General features: G+C 38.9%; 1 protein-coding gene across 1 annotated transcript; it reads left to right on the top strand.

Moving 5' to 3' along the window:
• Positions 1 to 2658: 2658 nt before the first annotated feature.
• On the top strand, positions 2659 to 12644 carry si:dkey-69o16.5 (Alpha-aspartyl dipeptidase-like). The gene is made up of 8 exons (XM_067604579.1): positions 2659 to 2921; positions 3407 to 3495; positions 5212 to 5286; positions 6184 to 6263; positions 7135 to 7308; positions 10465 to 10524; positions 10973 to 11055; positions 11160 to 12644. Exons 1-8 carry the CDS (start codon positions 2827 to 2829, stop codon positions 11224 to 11226), a joined length of 723 nt encoding a protein of 240 aa, XP_067460680.1. The 5' UTR covers positions 2659 to 2826; the 3' UTR covers positions 11227 to 12644.
• The last annotated feature ends 892 nt before the right edge of the window (positions 12645 to 13536 follow it).

The following is a 13536-nucleotide window of genomic DNA, read 5'->3' as shown; positions in this document are numbered from 1 at the left end:
ATGCCGAAAGGTAGACGTTTAAAACAGTATCTGCCAAATGGTGTGATAAATGTCGTCAGCAAACCCAGTGGATGTGTCAAGAGAGGAGAAGATTTTGGTCCCTGATAGTTTTGCCAAGACATCCTGGACAGTGGGGAGCATGTATCTTCCTCCTTTCACCTGCTCATTCACTTTTTTCATGTCTACTCATGTCTACTTTCCCTTTTGAGTTCACTACTGGCACCATTGGACTGCACTAGTTGGTTGGGTGGGTGGGTGACTTTCTCAACCACTCCCAAGGTCTCCATCCTTCTAAGTTCCTCCTTAACCTTGGGTATTATGGGCAATGGCTCAGCTCAGTCTTCAATGTGCCATGTTTGCCAAACACCCCACTTAATTCTTCAACTCTTTTCACTAAGCCTACACTTTGTTTCATGGTGTTTCCCTTTGTAGTTGAAGGCTGTGTTGAAAAAGCCTAGGCACGTGAAGTGTCCTCCTGGGGTACTAAGAGGAATGTCAGGTTTGTTTAGAACCTGCTCTGCCTCAGTGCTTTGGACGTGTCATGGTTTATTACCATTGCATCAGCCCCTGTATCAATCTTAAAGTGGGCGTGTACTTGACTTAGCTCTAAAATCACTGTCCATTTTTCTGGGTTGGTCTCTGAGTCAACTGCTCCAAGGTAAAATGATCCCTCTTCATTTGTTTAATCTCCTACTACCATGACTGCTTTTGAATGGCACATGCATCCCCAATGTCCCTTTTTGTTGCATCTCCTGCATACAGAGCCTTGTGCTGGGCAGCCTGACTTCTCTTTATGCTGTGTCTTTCCACATCTTGTACATTTTCCCTCACTATAGGCATATTGGCCTCTTTATGTTTTATTTCCCCAGCTTTGTTTTGATCTCTCATTCCTGTAATAATTCCCTGTTCTGTGTGTCCCTCTCCCAGACTGCTGTTTATGCCAGTTTATCTTCTGTATACTGCGCGAAGGCTCCCCCTGTTGGCTAATTTGTTGCTCCATGTCCTCTGCTTGTCTGACCATTTGTATGGCTACATCCAGCAGCTCATAAAAGACTGCTGCAGGTTCTTTGATAACTCCTTCGCTAACTCTTTATCACGGATTCCCATAACTAGTCTGTCTCTGATGTTTTCATTACTTTTCTCCCAAAATTCACAGTTCTCTGACAGTTCATAAAGTGCATGTATAAAGTTCTCCGCTTTCTCATCTGGCTTCTGTGTCCACTGATGAAACTGGGTTCTCTCATGTATAATATTCTTTTGCGGTAAAAAGTACTCATCAAACTTTTTCAAGATGACGTCAAAGTCACTGTCACTCTCTCTCATAGGGAATGTGAATGATTTAATTACATTCTCAGCCTCATAGCCCATTGCATAAATTAGTGTGCTCACTTGGACCTCTCTGTCCTCCTCATTCAGCTTTGTCGCCATGCAGTAAAACAGGAATCATTGCTTACAGGTCAGCCATTCCCTTGGCTTCTCAAAGCTTTCTGGTGGCTTGAAATTTGGCATTTCATCTCGGCGCGGTCACTGCTCTGTCCGGACCGCTTCTGACACCATGTCAAATAGAGCCATTGTGCTTCAGTTTGCCACGTTTATTGAGCCACTGCAGAAACAAGTTTATCAACAATTGTACTTTTTACAAGTCTCTCTAACTTCCTTAGTATCAGATAATTCCCGGACTCAACTGATACATGTTTCCTGTCAACCCAGGATTCACAACATAGCTGTACTATTAGTAAAGATAAGCTCTTCTACATACATCCTTGACAGTGTGCAAGTCCCATATCATAAGCTCCTGACAGCGTCAAGTCTTTAGTATGGGCTGCATTCAACATGCAGTCACAGAGTTCTGCACTTTTAACCCTGCACACAAATCTATCTCTGAGAGCATCATCTGGAAATGTCCCAAAATACTAGCTCCCTCAAACTAGCCATGTACTCACTTATGGACTTGTTGTCTCTCTCTGGTTTCTGGAGTTAAACTTGTATCTTTCTGCAATGAAGTTTGTCTTCAAGACAAAATGTGCATGCGGCAGTCCTTTAACTCTGGCAACTTTTTTTCTGACGGTTTCAATGGTGCACACAAGTCCATCAGCAGGGTGTGGTTTCCTGCCCACAATAGTGAAAATCTTCACCTTTCACTGTCCTGCCATCTTCGCTGTGCTTCCCCATCCTCTTCACCAAAAGTCTGTTGTGTATCACAGAATATGTTGGGAAAATGTATCTCCAGTGAAAAATAACAGACAGAAGAAGTAAGCGAACTCCAATGGCCTCTTTATTAATAGAAAGGTGAACTTTTGTCTGCACTTGAGCAGCTCCTTGTAAGTACTGAGTACTACACAGCACATTGGCGCCACCCTGGCAATAACAGATAACAACGCACCGCCCCCAAACCGCACTGGTAAACAGTACATTATTTTCATTACGAATTTTTTACTTTTCAGTTATACACCACAGCTTAGGTTATAATCAAATGGAAATTGACATTTCTATTGATTCATAAAGTTGTATAGGAGGAAAAATTATGTTTCTGAAAAAAAAATCCAGCATTGACAGAAACTGTAATCGTCCATTTTTTTTTCTTTATTTCGCTTTACAGTTGCTCTGATGACTTTTATTCTGAAAGAATTTGGACGGAAGTATTTGTGTTACTAGCGGAAAAGAGATAAAACGTCACTGTTCACTCAGGTGAAAGTGTGGCACAGCTCACTAGGAGGGATAGTAGTAGGTGTGCTATCAGCTGATACAGCAGGACCTGTGGACTGTGCAGGTTGGCTCTGCTTCTCCGCCTGAGCTCAGTCTGTCCGTCTGTCCGTACTATTAGAGATGAAGAGGAGACTCCTGCTGGTGTCCAACTCCACTCTGCACGGCAGCGGGTACCTGGAACACTGTCAGCAGCACATCTCACGCTTTTTCGGAAAGTAAGTGAGGAGCGACAGATTTCATTCACTGGAGCAGAAGATTTACAAGGAGTAGGAGTCAGGACCAGCGTCCGTCATCAGGTTTACTGAGAGGTTTAACACATTACAACGAAAATTTAATTAAAAACACTCATCTCAAATATATTTCTTTTTTTTTTTCATCTTTTTCACTGCATGCTGTTACCTAAGGTCAATGTGAGAATAGACATTGACATAAGCTCATATACTGTAGTAGCTAAAGACACGTTGTAGGCTTGTATTTAATGATACATTTAAATGCCAGATTTTTCAATGGAATTAGGTGTGGAGAGACTTGACATGTAAGTGTGAATGGAACTGTCCCATTCAGATCAGAAATCATACAGGTGGAACTCATGATAATGCGTATAGAATGTAATCTTATATGACCACTAGAGAGGCAAGCATGGTGACTATTCTGTTCAGTTTCTTCACTATTAATGCTGTCTATTTTCATTGTGTTTCAGAGATATAAAGAGGGTACTGTTTGTTCCTTACGCTCTCCATGACAGAGATGCCTACACCAAGACCGCCAGGGACAAGTTTAAGACTCTTGGTAGGTGTGTGTGTGTGTGTGTGTATATGCATATGTGCTTGCGTGTGTGTGAGGCACTATCAGGACCAGGAACTTGGACCTCATCTGAACAGATGACATATTCTCTCCATAGCTGCTAGAAATATTTATCTATCATAACATATTTGTACATTTAATCTCATTAATATGACTGTAAGCAAAAATAGACAATGTTTGTCAACAACATGTCCAGGAATTGAATGTTTCTGCTATGCTAACAAACCTAAATAAAGGCTCTTCGTACTGTATGTTTCCTATGTACAGTATGTATTCTGTGGATTTAGTATTGTAAATGTAAGTAAGTATTGTATTGTGCTGAATATTGTTTAGGCATTTTCTTTTGTTTGTCTTTGTATTTTCTTTATTTTTCTATGTAATTTTGGTATATTTACGCTCACTGAGCATGTTATTGGGAACACCTGTGCAAACTAAAGCAATCAAATCCAATAGAACAGCTCTGCCATGAATTCTACTTTTACAAAACTTATAACATTTTTAGTTTTATAACTGTACTAAAATAATATTTTGTCAACCTCATTAACATACAGTACTGTGCAAAAGTTTTAGGCACTAAAGGTAAAGTGAGAATGCTTAAAAAATATTGCTATAAATTGTTTTAATTTATCAATTAACTTCTTACAAAGTTGAGTAAACAGCAGAAACCTAAAGTAAATCAATATTTGCTGTGAGCAGCTTTGCCTTTAAAACAGCAGCAGTTCTCCTCGGTTCACTTTAACACAGTGTTTCATGGTAACTTGCAGGTAGGTTGTTGTAACCATCCTGGAGAAAGAATGTTCTTCTGTGGATTTATTTTTTAGGCCATCTCAGGTGCTTCTTCATGTAATCCCAGATTGACTCCATGATGTTGAGATCAGGGCGCAGTGGGGGCCGTACCATACCATCTGTTGCAGGACTCATCATTATTGTTGCTGAAAATAGTTAGTAAAGTGAAAGTGAAAATAATCACTTTATGACTCTAGCTGTATGCTTGGGATCATTGTCATGTCATGAATAAATTTGGGACAGATCAGACACCTCCCTGATGATATTGCATAATAGATAAGAATCTAAACATCTAGGGTGCCTAAAACTTTTGCATAGTAATGTACATGAGGGGGTAAAATGTAAGGAACACTTTTCAATATAATGAACTCCAGTACACTACCACCACCACCACCCACTATGACCTCAATAATAAACATAATGTAGAATCTTCACCTTTCTGGCAATGTCAACAATAACTTAACATGTATAAGCTTTGTGAAAGTAGAATTTATGGCAGAGCTGTTGTATTGGATTGCATTAGATTGCACAGGTGTACCTAATAAAGTGCTCAGTGAGTGTATGTGTATCATTTCTATATTTGCATGTATACACTTGTGTCTGTAATTTATTGGACATGCTGAGCTACATTTATTGCAATCCAATACAACGCCCCTACTATAAATCCTACATTTTGATTATACTGAAAGGTTTTTCTACTAAATTTACTTTTTTAATATTCAAGAATTTCTCTTTATAATACAATTCAACAATAACTCAAAAAAACCCCTCAACAAAAACATTAAAAGCTTCCTAAATGTCAGACCTCCTGCAGGGCAGTGGTAATGGATTCAATTTAGCTAAGTGTGCCTAATAATAAACCAGTAAATTGGTGTTTATTCCATGGAGAGCCTCTGGTGTGTATGGCCCCTGCAGGTTACGAGGTGGACAGTATCCACGAGGCCTCAGACCCCATTGACGCCGTCCAGAGAGCCGAGGGCATTTTTATAGGTGAGGAACTCCTGCTACCTTTAGTGCACTCCCACCCTACCCCTCTTTTTTTCCCCTGCTCCCTTATTTAATGGTTCCTCACTGCTGGCTCCTCGGGTAGAAGTTGATCTGCTCTGCCGTCATGAAGAAACATTGCAATAGTTTTATTTCTGAATGAACGAGCAAGGATCAAGGAGCAAACTCTGAGATGGTTTGAGTGAAGACACACAAGTCCAGCCTTCACTGAAGCCTTAATCACACAAACACTCCTTTATTGTAAATCTGTTAGTGATTGGACGCCATAGCTGATCACCTCACCACAGCTCCACAGTTTTATACTGGGACAAAGAGCATAAACTCAGGTGTCATATTTTTTACTCTTTACATTTAATTCATATTTGATGTGACATATATGCAAGTCCCACTTTGCCTAAAAAAATGATGAGACTTCATAATCACTCAATTACTCATGTTTCCTCTTCCTCTTATCTTTTTCCTTGCATCTCTCCTTGTGTCTTCAGTGGGAGGGACTGCAACTCAAGGAAAAGATGTGAGGGGAGGAAAACATGGAGACAGTTAAGGGGACTGAGATAAACCCTTTGCTTCCTCCACTCTTATGCTGCTTTTCTTACCTCTTTCTTTTTCTCATTTTCCTTTCCTCATATCCTATTATTCCTCTGTCTATGTCTCTGTGTGTCCTTTCCTCCTTCACCACTTGGTTCCTTACATTTTTCCGCCATACCACCTTACCCCCGCTACATTACTTTCATCCTTCCTTCCTTTCTCCTTTCTCCTGCCCTTTCTTCACTGCTCACATCAGCATGTTTTCTGAGTTAATGTGCTTCAGATTCTCTTCTTTAGTATCACAATCAGCTGTAGGTGTCAGTCTAGCGATTCATAGAAGTGTCCGTTTTATAGGAGGAGGGAACACTTTCCGGCTGCTGAAGGGTCTCTATGACAGCAAGGTGGTGACAGAGATCAGGAGGAGAGTGCTCGAGGTGACACAAATACACAAACAAACACGCACGCGCACACACACCTGTCACCACCAGCAAGTCAGAGTTTGCACTTATCATGTGAGATGTCTCGACAGCTATTGCCATGAACTTTCATACAGACATTCATGTTGTCCTCAGGATGAATTGTAATAACTATGGCGAAATTTTAACTTTTCACCTAGCACCATCATCAGGTCAGAATTTAAATGTGTCAAATACTTTGGTTTATGATCAAATACCTGCAAAACTAATGACATTCCCATCATCCCCAGCTATACTTTGTGTTTACTTCTTTGTAGCAAATGTTAGCATGCTAACATGCTAAGCTAAGATGGTGAACATGGTAAACATTATACTGTACCCACTAAACATCAGCATTGTTAGCATTGTCATTGTGAGCATGTAAGCATGCCTTACATTAGCATTTAGCTCAAATTACAGCTGGGCCTGAGTACAGCCTCAAAGAGCTGCTAACATGTAGTCTCTTAAGGCCAATCTGTGTTTTCTGCGTCCATGTGGCCGCAAGGGTCTGTGTGATGCAAACTTTGTCATCTGCATGTCCATGTCCATGTGCAGCCCAAAATTTAAGACCGCCCAGATTGTACACATGGGGATGTTTCATACACATGCATGTCCATGAGCAAGTCCACAGCTGTCAAATGCAAATGTGGAACTTGGAAACCATGAATTGACCTTTAGTCTTGTTTTAATCATCTTCCTTCCTCCACTGCCTTTATTCCTTGTGTACCTCCTCTCCTTCCCTTCCATCCCTCTGCTCTTCCTTCCTCTCTTCTGTCATTCTTCACTCCTTCTTCCTTGACATCCCTACCTTCCTTAATTCATCCTCCAACCAACCCCACGCCCCATCCAGGACGGTGTCCCCTACATGGGTTCCAGTGCCGGGACCAATGTTGCCACCATCAGCATCAACACCACCAACGACATGCCCATCGTCTACCCTCCATCCTTCTATGCCATTGGCCTTGTTCCCTTCAACATCAACCCACACTATCTGGACCCAGACCCCAGCAGCCGCCACATGGGGGTGAGTCAGCAAACTTCAGCTGGTATTTAACATGAGGACAGGGGTGAGGTGAAGGAACCACAACCATAACTATTAAACTAGTTTTGTCCAACACTTTGGTTTGTGATCAAATACCAGCAAAACTACTGACATTCCCATCAGCCTCAGTTGTACAAACCAAGCCCCATGTACACTTCTTAAACATGTGGAGAAATCCGAACCTTAACAGGCCTGCTGTGCCTAGTTACTGTTGCTAAACCATGATTGGATAGTTGCTGTTTAGGGGAGGGGTTTAGCAAACTTTTTTTTATTGCAGCCCTTTGTCCCTTGTACCGAATCAACCTGCCTTTCTCTCCCTCATATCTACAGTTTACTATGACTCTGTACTTATGCCCTCTTTATATTGCTTCAACAGGAAATACATCATTAAGAGATTATAGATGACATTTCTTCAGACTTTTAATCTCTGTTCATCCAGTACAGAGATCAGTTTAGTTTAACTTTGCTTAGCACAATTCCTGAAATCAGGGGGAAACTGCTAGCCTAGCTCCATCATAAGTAAAAAGATACAACCTCCATTTCCTTTGATTTATCTTGTATGTCAGCAAATTACTCACCAATACATCAAAGAGTCTGGTTTTGGTTAGACTTGAAAAATTGTGCAACTTTACAATGGAGGTCTTTGTTCAGCCAGCTGATTGATGGGAATTATGTAACCTCATTCATGTGGGGGTGATACTTTTGCTCTCCCTGATTGGTTGATTACTTGCCATATCAGCCCCAAGGTTGATCAGGAACCACCCTGACAGTCCTCTTATCATTCCCCTCAGGTCAAATAAAGGCTGGGTATGTGATAAATGATGAAACTGTAGTTTGACATATTTTAAATGTAATGTCAAGAGTTTCAAAGTTTCAAAATTTAAATTTCAAAAAAGTCAAGTGCTCAATTGTGCAACAACATGCTCTGTTGTTGTCCTGTGAGGACTAAGGTTTATCACCTCCAAGGGGACATAAGAACACACGTTAAGTAAAAGCAGAGGGATATTTCACAGAAGTGGCTCAGACTAGGACTTATTGTGAAAAGCCTGACTTGAATGAGCTTAACAAACTGAACCAGGATTAAAATGTTTCATAAAGCTAACTCAGAGCTGATGAGATGTGATTGAGAACTGCTTGTTCATGAGCACAGATCACATCCATTCATAATCAAGATGTTGTTCTCAGCCACACATATTAAACATGAAGAAAGAATAGTGAAACAAAAATGAACAAAATAACAGCAATAAACAAAGCAAAAGAAACATTTTGATAGACTCAGATACAAGTAGAGATGTGCACACACACATACACAGAGGACCAATTAGAGTTTTAGATCTGTGTGTGTGTGTGTGTGTGTGTGTGTGTGTTGGTGTGTGCGTGTGACGGAGTACACACACATACATAAACGTGCCCCTATCAATAGGTTCATAGGCCACACACAGGGAGAGAGAGATAACACAGTGGTTAAGCAGAGGCCATTACAACAGGTATAAAGGCATTGTCAGTATCATTTGTAACACCACTGCAAAATGACAAAACTGCCGACAGCTAAGAAAATGAGTTTATTGGCTATTTTGTATAGCTGTGGTAATGTAGGCAATAGCTTATATTTTTTTCTGAATGAAAACTCTAGCAGATACTGAAAGTTGGTGTACTTTCATTTTTTTAACACTTCTTTTATAAATTTCAGGGCTAAAGAATTACATCTTGAACATGAACATTTTTACCAAAATTATTAATTAATTAATTATAATTCATATAAATATATAAAAAATAACTACAGGATCCAAGTAAAACAACAAATTAACAGTGTTTCATCAGATTAATGTCAATGATGGAGGAAACAAAAGACAGAGCTCAAACATGTTCATTACATTACTGAATGAGTACAGTTTTGCATTTTGCCAAAGAATTTGAACATGAATCAACCCCATTTATGTAATAACTCATATGCTGTGAAAATGTTATATCATACAATTAGAATGGGATACAGGGATACAATGGTGACTGAGTCCGTCCACTTACTGCCAAAAAGAAAGAGATATGCCGTCATACTAGTTCATAAGGTGGCTTTACACCTCTCTGGCTTTGCTCTTGGAGTGAACAAACTGGATGTCTCTTATGTTCACATACTATTGTTGTACATGTTTCAGGCCTAAATGGCACAGTAATGTCTAGTTTTTACTCAAAGTATTATGTTTTTGTAAGAGATGCACAAACCTCTGTAAATTTCAAAAATCCAAATGACCAAGTACATTTTTTCATACACACTAGAAGATTTAGTTTGAGGTACAGATATTAACATTATTGGGTAATGAACATTAATGAGACTTGGCTCGTTGGTAACAGAACTGTAAAGCTGTGTACTTGTGTCATCGCAAGGGTGAAGGTCCTTTACTGCCTGAGGAAGTTACGCAACACGTGGAGCTGTGGAAACTGCAGTGGTTAACAAAATAAAGGCAGTGTCAGCAAACAGAAATAAAGTTGTTTTTTGTTTGACATTTTAGAGGTTTTTATTTTGAATCCCTGGATAGTTTGTGAGTGAGTGGGGACCTTTGCATAAACATTACAATCCAGCTGTCCCATAGTTCCGTGCTGCTTTATTGACTTTGATTTCATTGCAAAAGTGTTGCAAAATTGATTTCTTACCTCAAATCATCTCTGCACATTACATTTTGACTTGTCATAGTAGCAGAATCACAGTCATAAATAACAATTTAAGTGCCTCAGTAAGTCATGACAGTGTGACAGTGAGCCAGTATGCACAAACCAGGACCTGAAACTGAAGCAGCTAAATGGAATAAATATTTGGAAGTAAAAGAAGTAATAACATCAGTTATTAATACTGTGAATGCTCACTTAACGTTTGGCATTTCACAATGTGTATTGACTAAAGCATGTAATGACCTTAAAATGCTTATAACATTATACATTATATAATGTAAATATTACCAATTGAAATGTTTTAAAAATGCAAACTCTGAGCATGTCTCTTTTTCTGCCAATAAGGAAAGTATTGTTCATGACATGGACACTACTTTCACAGTGCAATTTGTCTTTATGAATTATCATCCCATTCCTAATCATTTCTCCAACACACACAATCTGTTTACATTTTGTCATGATGTTCTTATGCAGGAGACCAGAGAGCAGAGGATCACCCAGTACCATGAAGAGCCTGATACTCCATGTGTTCTAGTGAGTGAGTGAGAGAGAGAGAGAGAACATTAATAAAAAATTATTTATAGGATATACGTGTGAATAAGCAATGACTGGTTTTGTATGAATATGGCTAATTGTTGATTTTATAGATTATCACAGAAAAACACCCAGATTAAAAAAAGCAATGCAGATCAATTTAGATCAATTTTCTCCTGGGTTTAATCTCTCCACCTTCCAAACTTGTGTTTCCTGGTGCAAGAATACACTGATAACTACCGTTTAGAGTACCTATTTGTCTGGTTAAAGAAAGTGAAGAGAAAAGTTGGGTGGTAAGACAAAGTAACTGCTGATTATGTACCAGAATCCCTCTGATTAATGAAAGCCACAAAGGTGTGTGTTGGCGTTTCTAAAATCTTATATATTTTTATTTCTTGTATCATTCATTCTATTTGAGAATTAACAGTCATTTTGCATGTGTTTTTAGGGTCTAAGGGAGGGATCCATGTTGCTGGTGGAGGGAAACAAAGCCACACTACTGGGAACCACCAAGGCCAGACTCTTTACCAGGTACACACACACACACACAGTCAGTCCACTGTGAACCTTAAACACACCACTAACCAACAGTTCTCACCATGATGTGTTTTGTTTTGTACCTGTGTGTGTTGTAGGGGAAAGCCCACAGTAGAGTACGACCCAGGTTGTGACCTCAGCTTCCTACTGGCAGATGCACATTAACGAGTCAGAGGGAAGCCAGGTGTGGAGCTCACCACTGCAACTGCCAGTGTCTTATCCTTTGGGGAGATGATACAGAGAGCAGAAGTCATGACATCACTTCCTGTCTTCTGAAGAACAAAGCATGTTCAATTAATAAGCTAAGACAAATTGGCTTTAATGCAAAACTTGCTTTTAGAAATTTGAACCATTGTGACTTATACAAAATTAAACATTTTTTAGTATTCAGAAAAACTACAGCTCCCATAAAATTTATTAGTGTAGCAGCACAGGCACCTCTGTCATCATAACTTGGTTTCGTCCTCACAAACACTCTCATCTAAAGTCAATTTTCCAGCTTTTTAGCTGAAATCTGTGCTATCAACAATTTTCAACACAGGCATGTCTGAGCCAACCACAGATGCACAACCCACCCATGGACACTTTTTAGTCAAGTGTAATGGGAAATTGCTGATCACTCAATAAACACACAAAGAGAGCATTGTCAGGTTATGAAATAATGTAATCAAATAATACAATCAGAAGTATTATGCATCATAGTTCTGGAGACAAAGATACATACCACCTAGCTATCTTTTCTTTGTCTGAAAGGTTGGCACTTAACCAGTCCCTTAAATACTGCTCGTACAGAATTTAAGACATCTGTTTACTAACCTTACAGGTCAGCAACCCTCAGATAGAAACATAAGTCAAAAGTTCAGCTAACCTAGGAACAGACTTTCTTCACGACCATATATGACAGTACATAAGCATGCACCAAGTAGCATCACAAAATAACATCACTACTATATTAAATTAAGGACAAACCACACTATCCTTTTAAGCTTATCAGTTTTACACATAAACATCTACATAACTACAATTTATCTTATCACTGGCTCAGGTAAGGGTATAACAGAATAAACTTAACTGTTAAACACACAACTGCCTCATCTTACACAGCAAAGAACTAAGTTTAGAATAGACATGGCACACACAAACTAACACTAAACTGAACTTAAACACTGTCTGAAACATGTATGATATATTGAAGAAATACATCAAATGATAACCTGTTATTCAGTTTTCTTTTACACAAGCCATTATGTTCAATCTGTGATGGTCTGTGAGCTTATGGGAAATGGTGTTCATTACAGGACGCTAAAAACATAAATATTGAAGAAATAATATTAGAAGAGTTTGTTTTTTTAAAATTAGCATCTTTATTTAAACATATGGAGAGAACCACACAGCATGCAGTTGAGTAAGGCTATGGTTCAAGGCTGCATTTCTACTTTTTGCATTATTACAATTGTCAATGTGGTTTTAAATCATGTATCTTTCCCCTGGAAAATCCAGTTGCACTTCGACTCTGTATTTTTCTGGACGACAGTACTCAGATGATTTTTCTGGTCAAACGAAATAAATATTTTGAAGAAGCATTTTCTGTGTCTCTGTGAAGATGGGACAGTGCTGATAAATATCACCTTGAGCAACCCAAATGTACTGGTTTCGGTATGTGTGTGTGTGTGTGTGTGTTAAGCCTCGATTATTGGAAAAATTTGATGGGAAAGATTTTGAACTATCAGACAATCTTATCATTTTAACTCCACACTGTCCATATTTTGTCTAACTAAAGTCAAACCAGTAAATGTAATAATAAATAGAATGCATGTGCGTCTACAGCGTAGCTTAGGTGTCAGTGCTGTGTGCTCCACTGGTCATTGGTAGTATAACTAGGTTACATATTGTTAATTAACTTTTCAAAATGCCTAAAGTTGCTGTTTTACTCTTTATTCGTCTGATTTTTTTAAATATTTTCTAATTGTATAACCAACCAAGCAATCAGAAATAAAATCTCAACATATTTCTATCAGATGCATTGCTATGACATTTGGTTCAGACATTCATGGCTGCCATCAATGATGAACCCTTGTGACTCGTTGATCGTGTTTTGCTCAGGAGAACCTCTCAGAACACTGTTTTTATAAAAGAAACTGTGGAAAAGAAGAAGAAGTGAAGACCAAAGTTTTTTGTCTGTATATACTGAAACTCATAGAATCAGTGTTTTTCTAGGATTCTGGGCTAGATCTGATAAGAAAACACTATTTTTTCCACCATGAAAGTGGAAGGCTGCTTTGCTAAGGAGAAGCTCCTAAAACACTGTTTTACAGAAGAAACAGTGGGAAAAGGAAGGAACTGAAGCCAAAAAGTGTTTGTCTGTCCATATTGAAACTTTTTATATAATCAGTGTTTTTCTATGATTCTAGGCTAGATCTGATGAGAAACCACTAATTTTATCACCATGAAAGTGGTAATGTATTTTGCTAATGA

The sequence above is a fragment of the Thunnus thynnus genome, chromosome 11, assembly GCF_963924715.1.
Source record: "Thunnus thynnus chromosome 11, fThuThy2.1, whole genome shotgun sequence".
NCBI lineage: Eukaryota > Metazoa > Chordata > Actinopteri > Scombriformes > Scombridae > Thunnus > Thunnus thynnus.
Note: the sequence above shows the minus strand (reverse complement) of the source record. Positions and strands in the feature narration are given on the sequence as shown.

What these genes read in the sequence shown, in the direction of transcription:
- si:dkey-69o16.5 (XM_067604579.1), top strand. Translation starts at nt 2,827, where the DNA reads ATGAAGAGGAGACTCCTGCTGGTGTCCAACTCCACTCTGCACGGCAGC. An exon ending in GGACAAGTTTAAGACTCTTG is followed by an intron (nt 3,496 to 5,211) that starts GTAGGTGTGTGT and finishes TGGCCCCTGCAG; the next exon opens with GTTACGAGGTGGACAGTATC. An exon ending in TCAGGAGGAGAGTGCTCGAG is followed by an intron (nt 6,264 to 7,134) that starts GTGACACAAATA and finishes CGCCCCATCCAG; the next exon opens with GACGGTGTCCCCTACATGGG.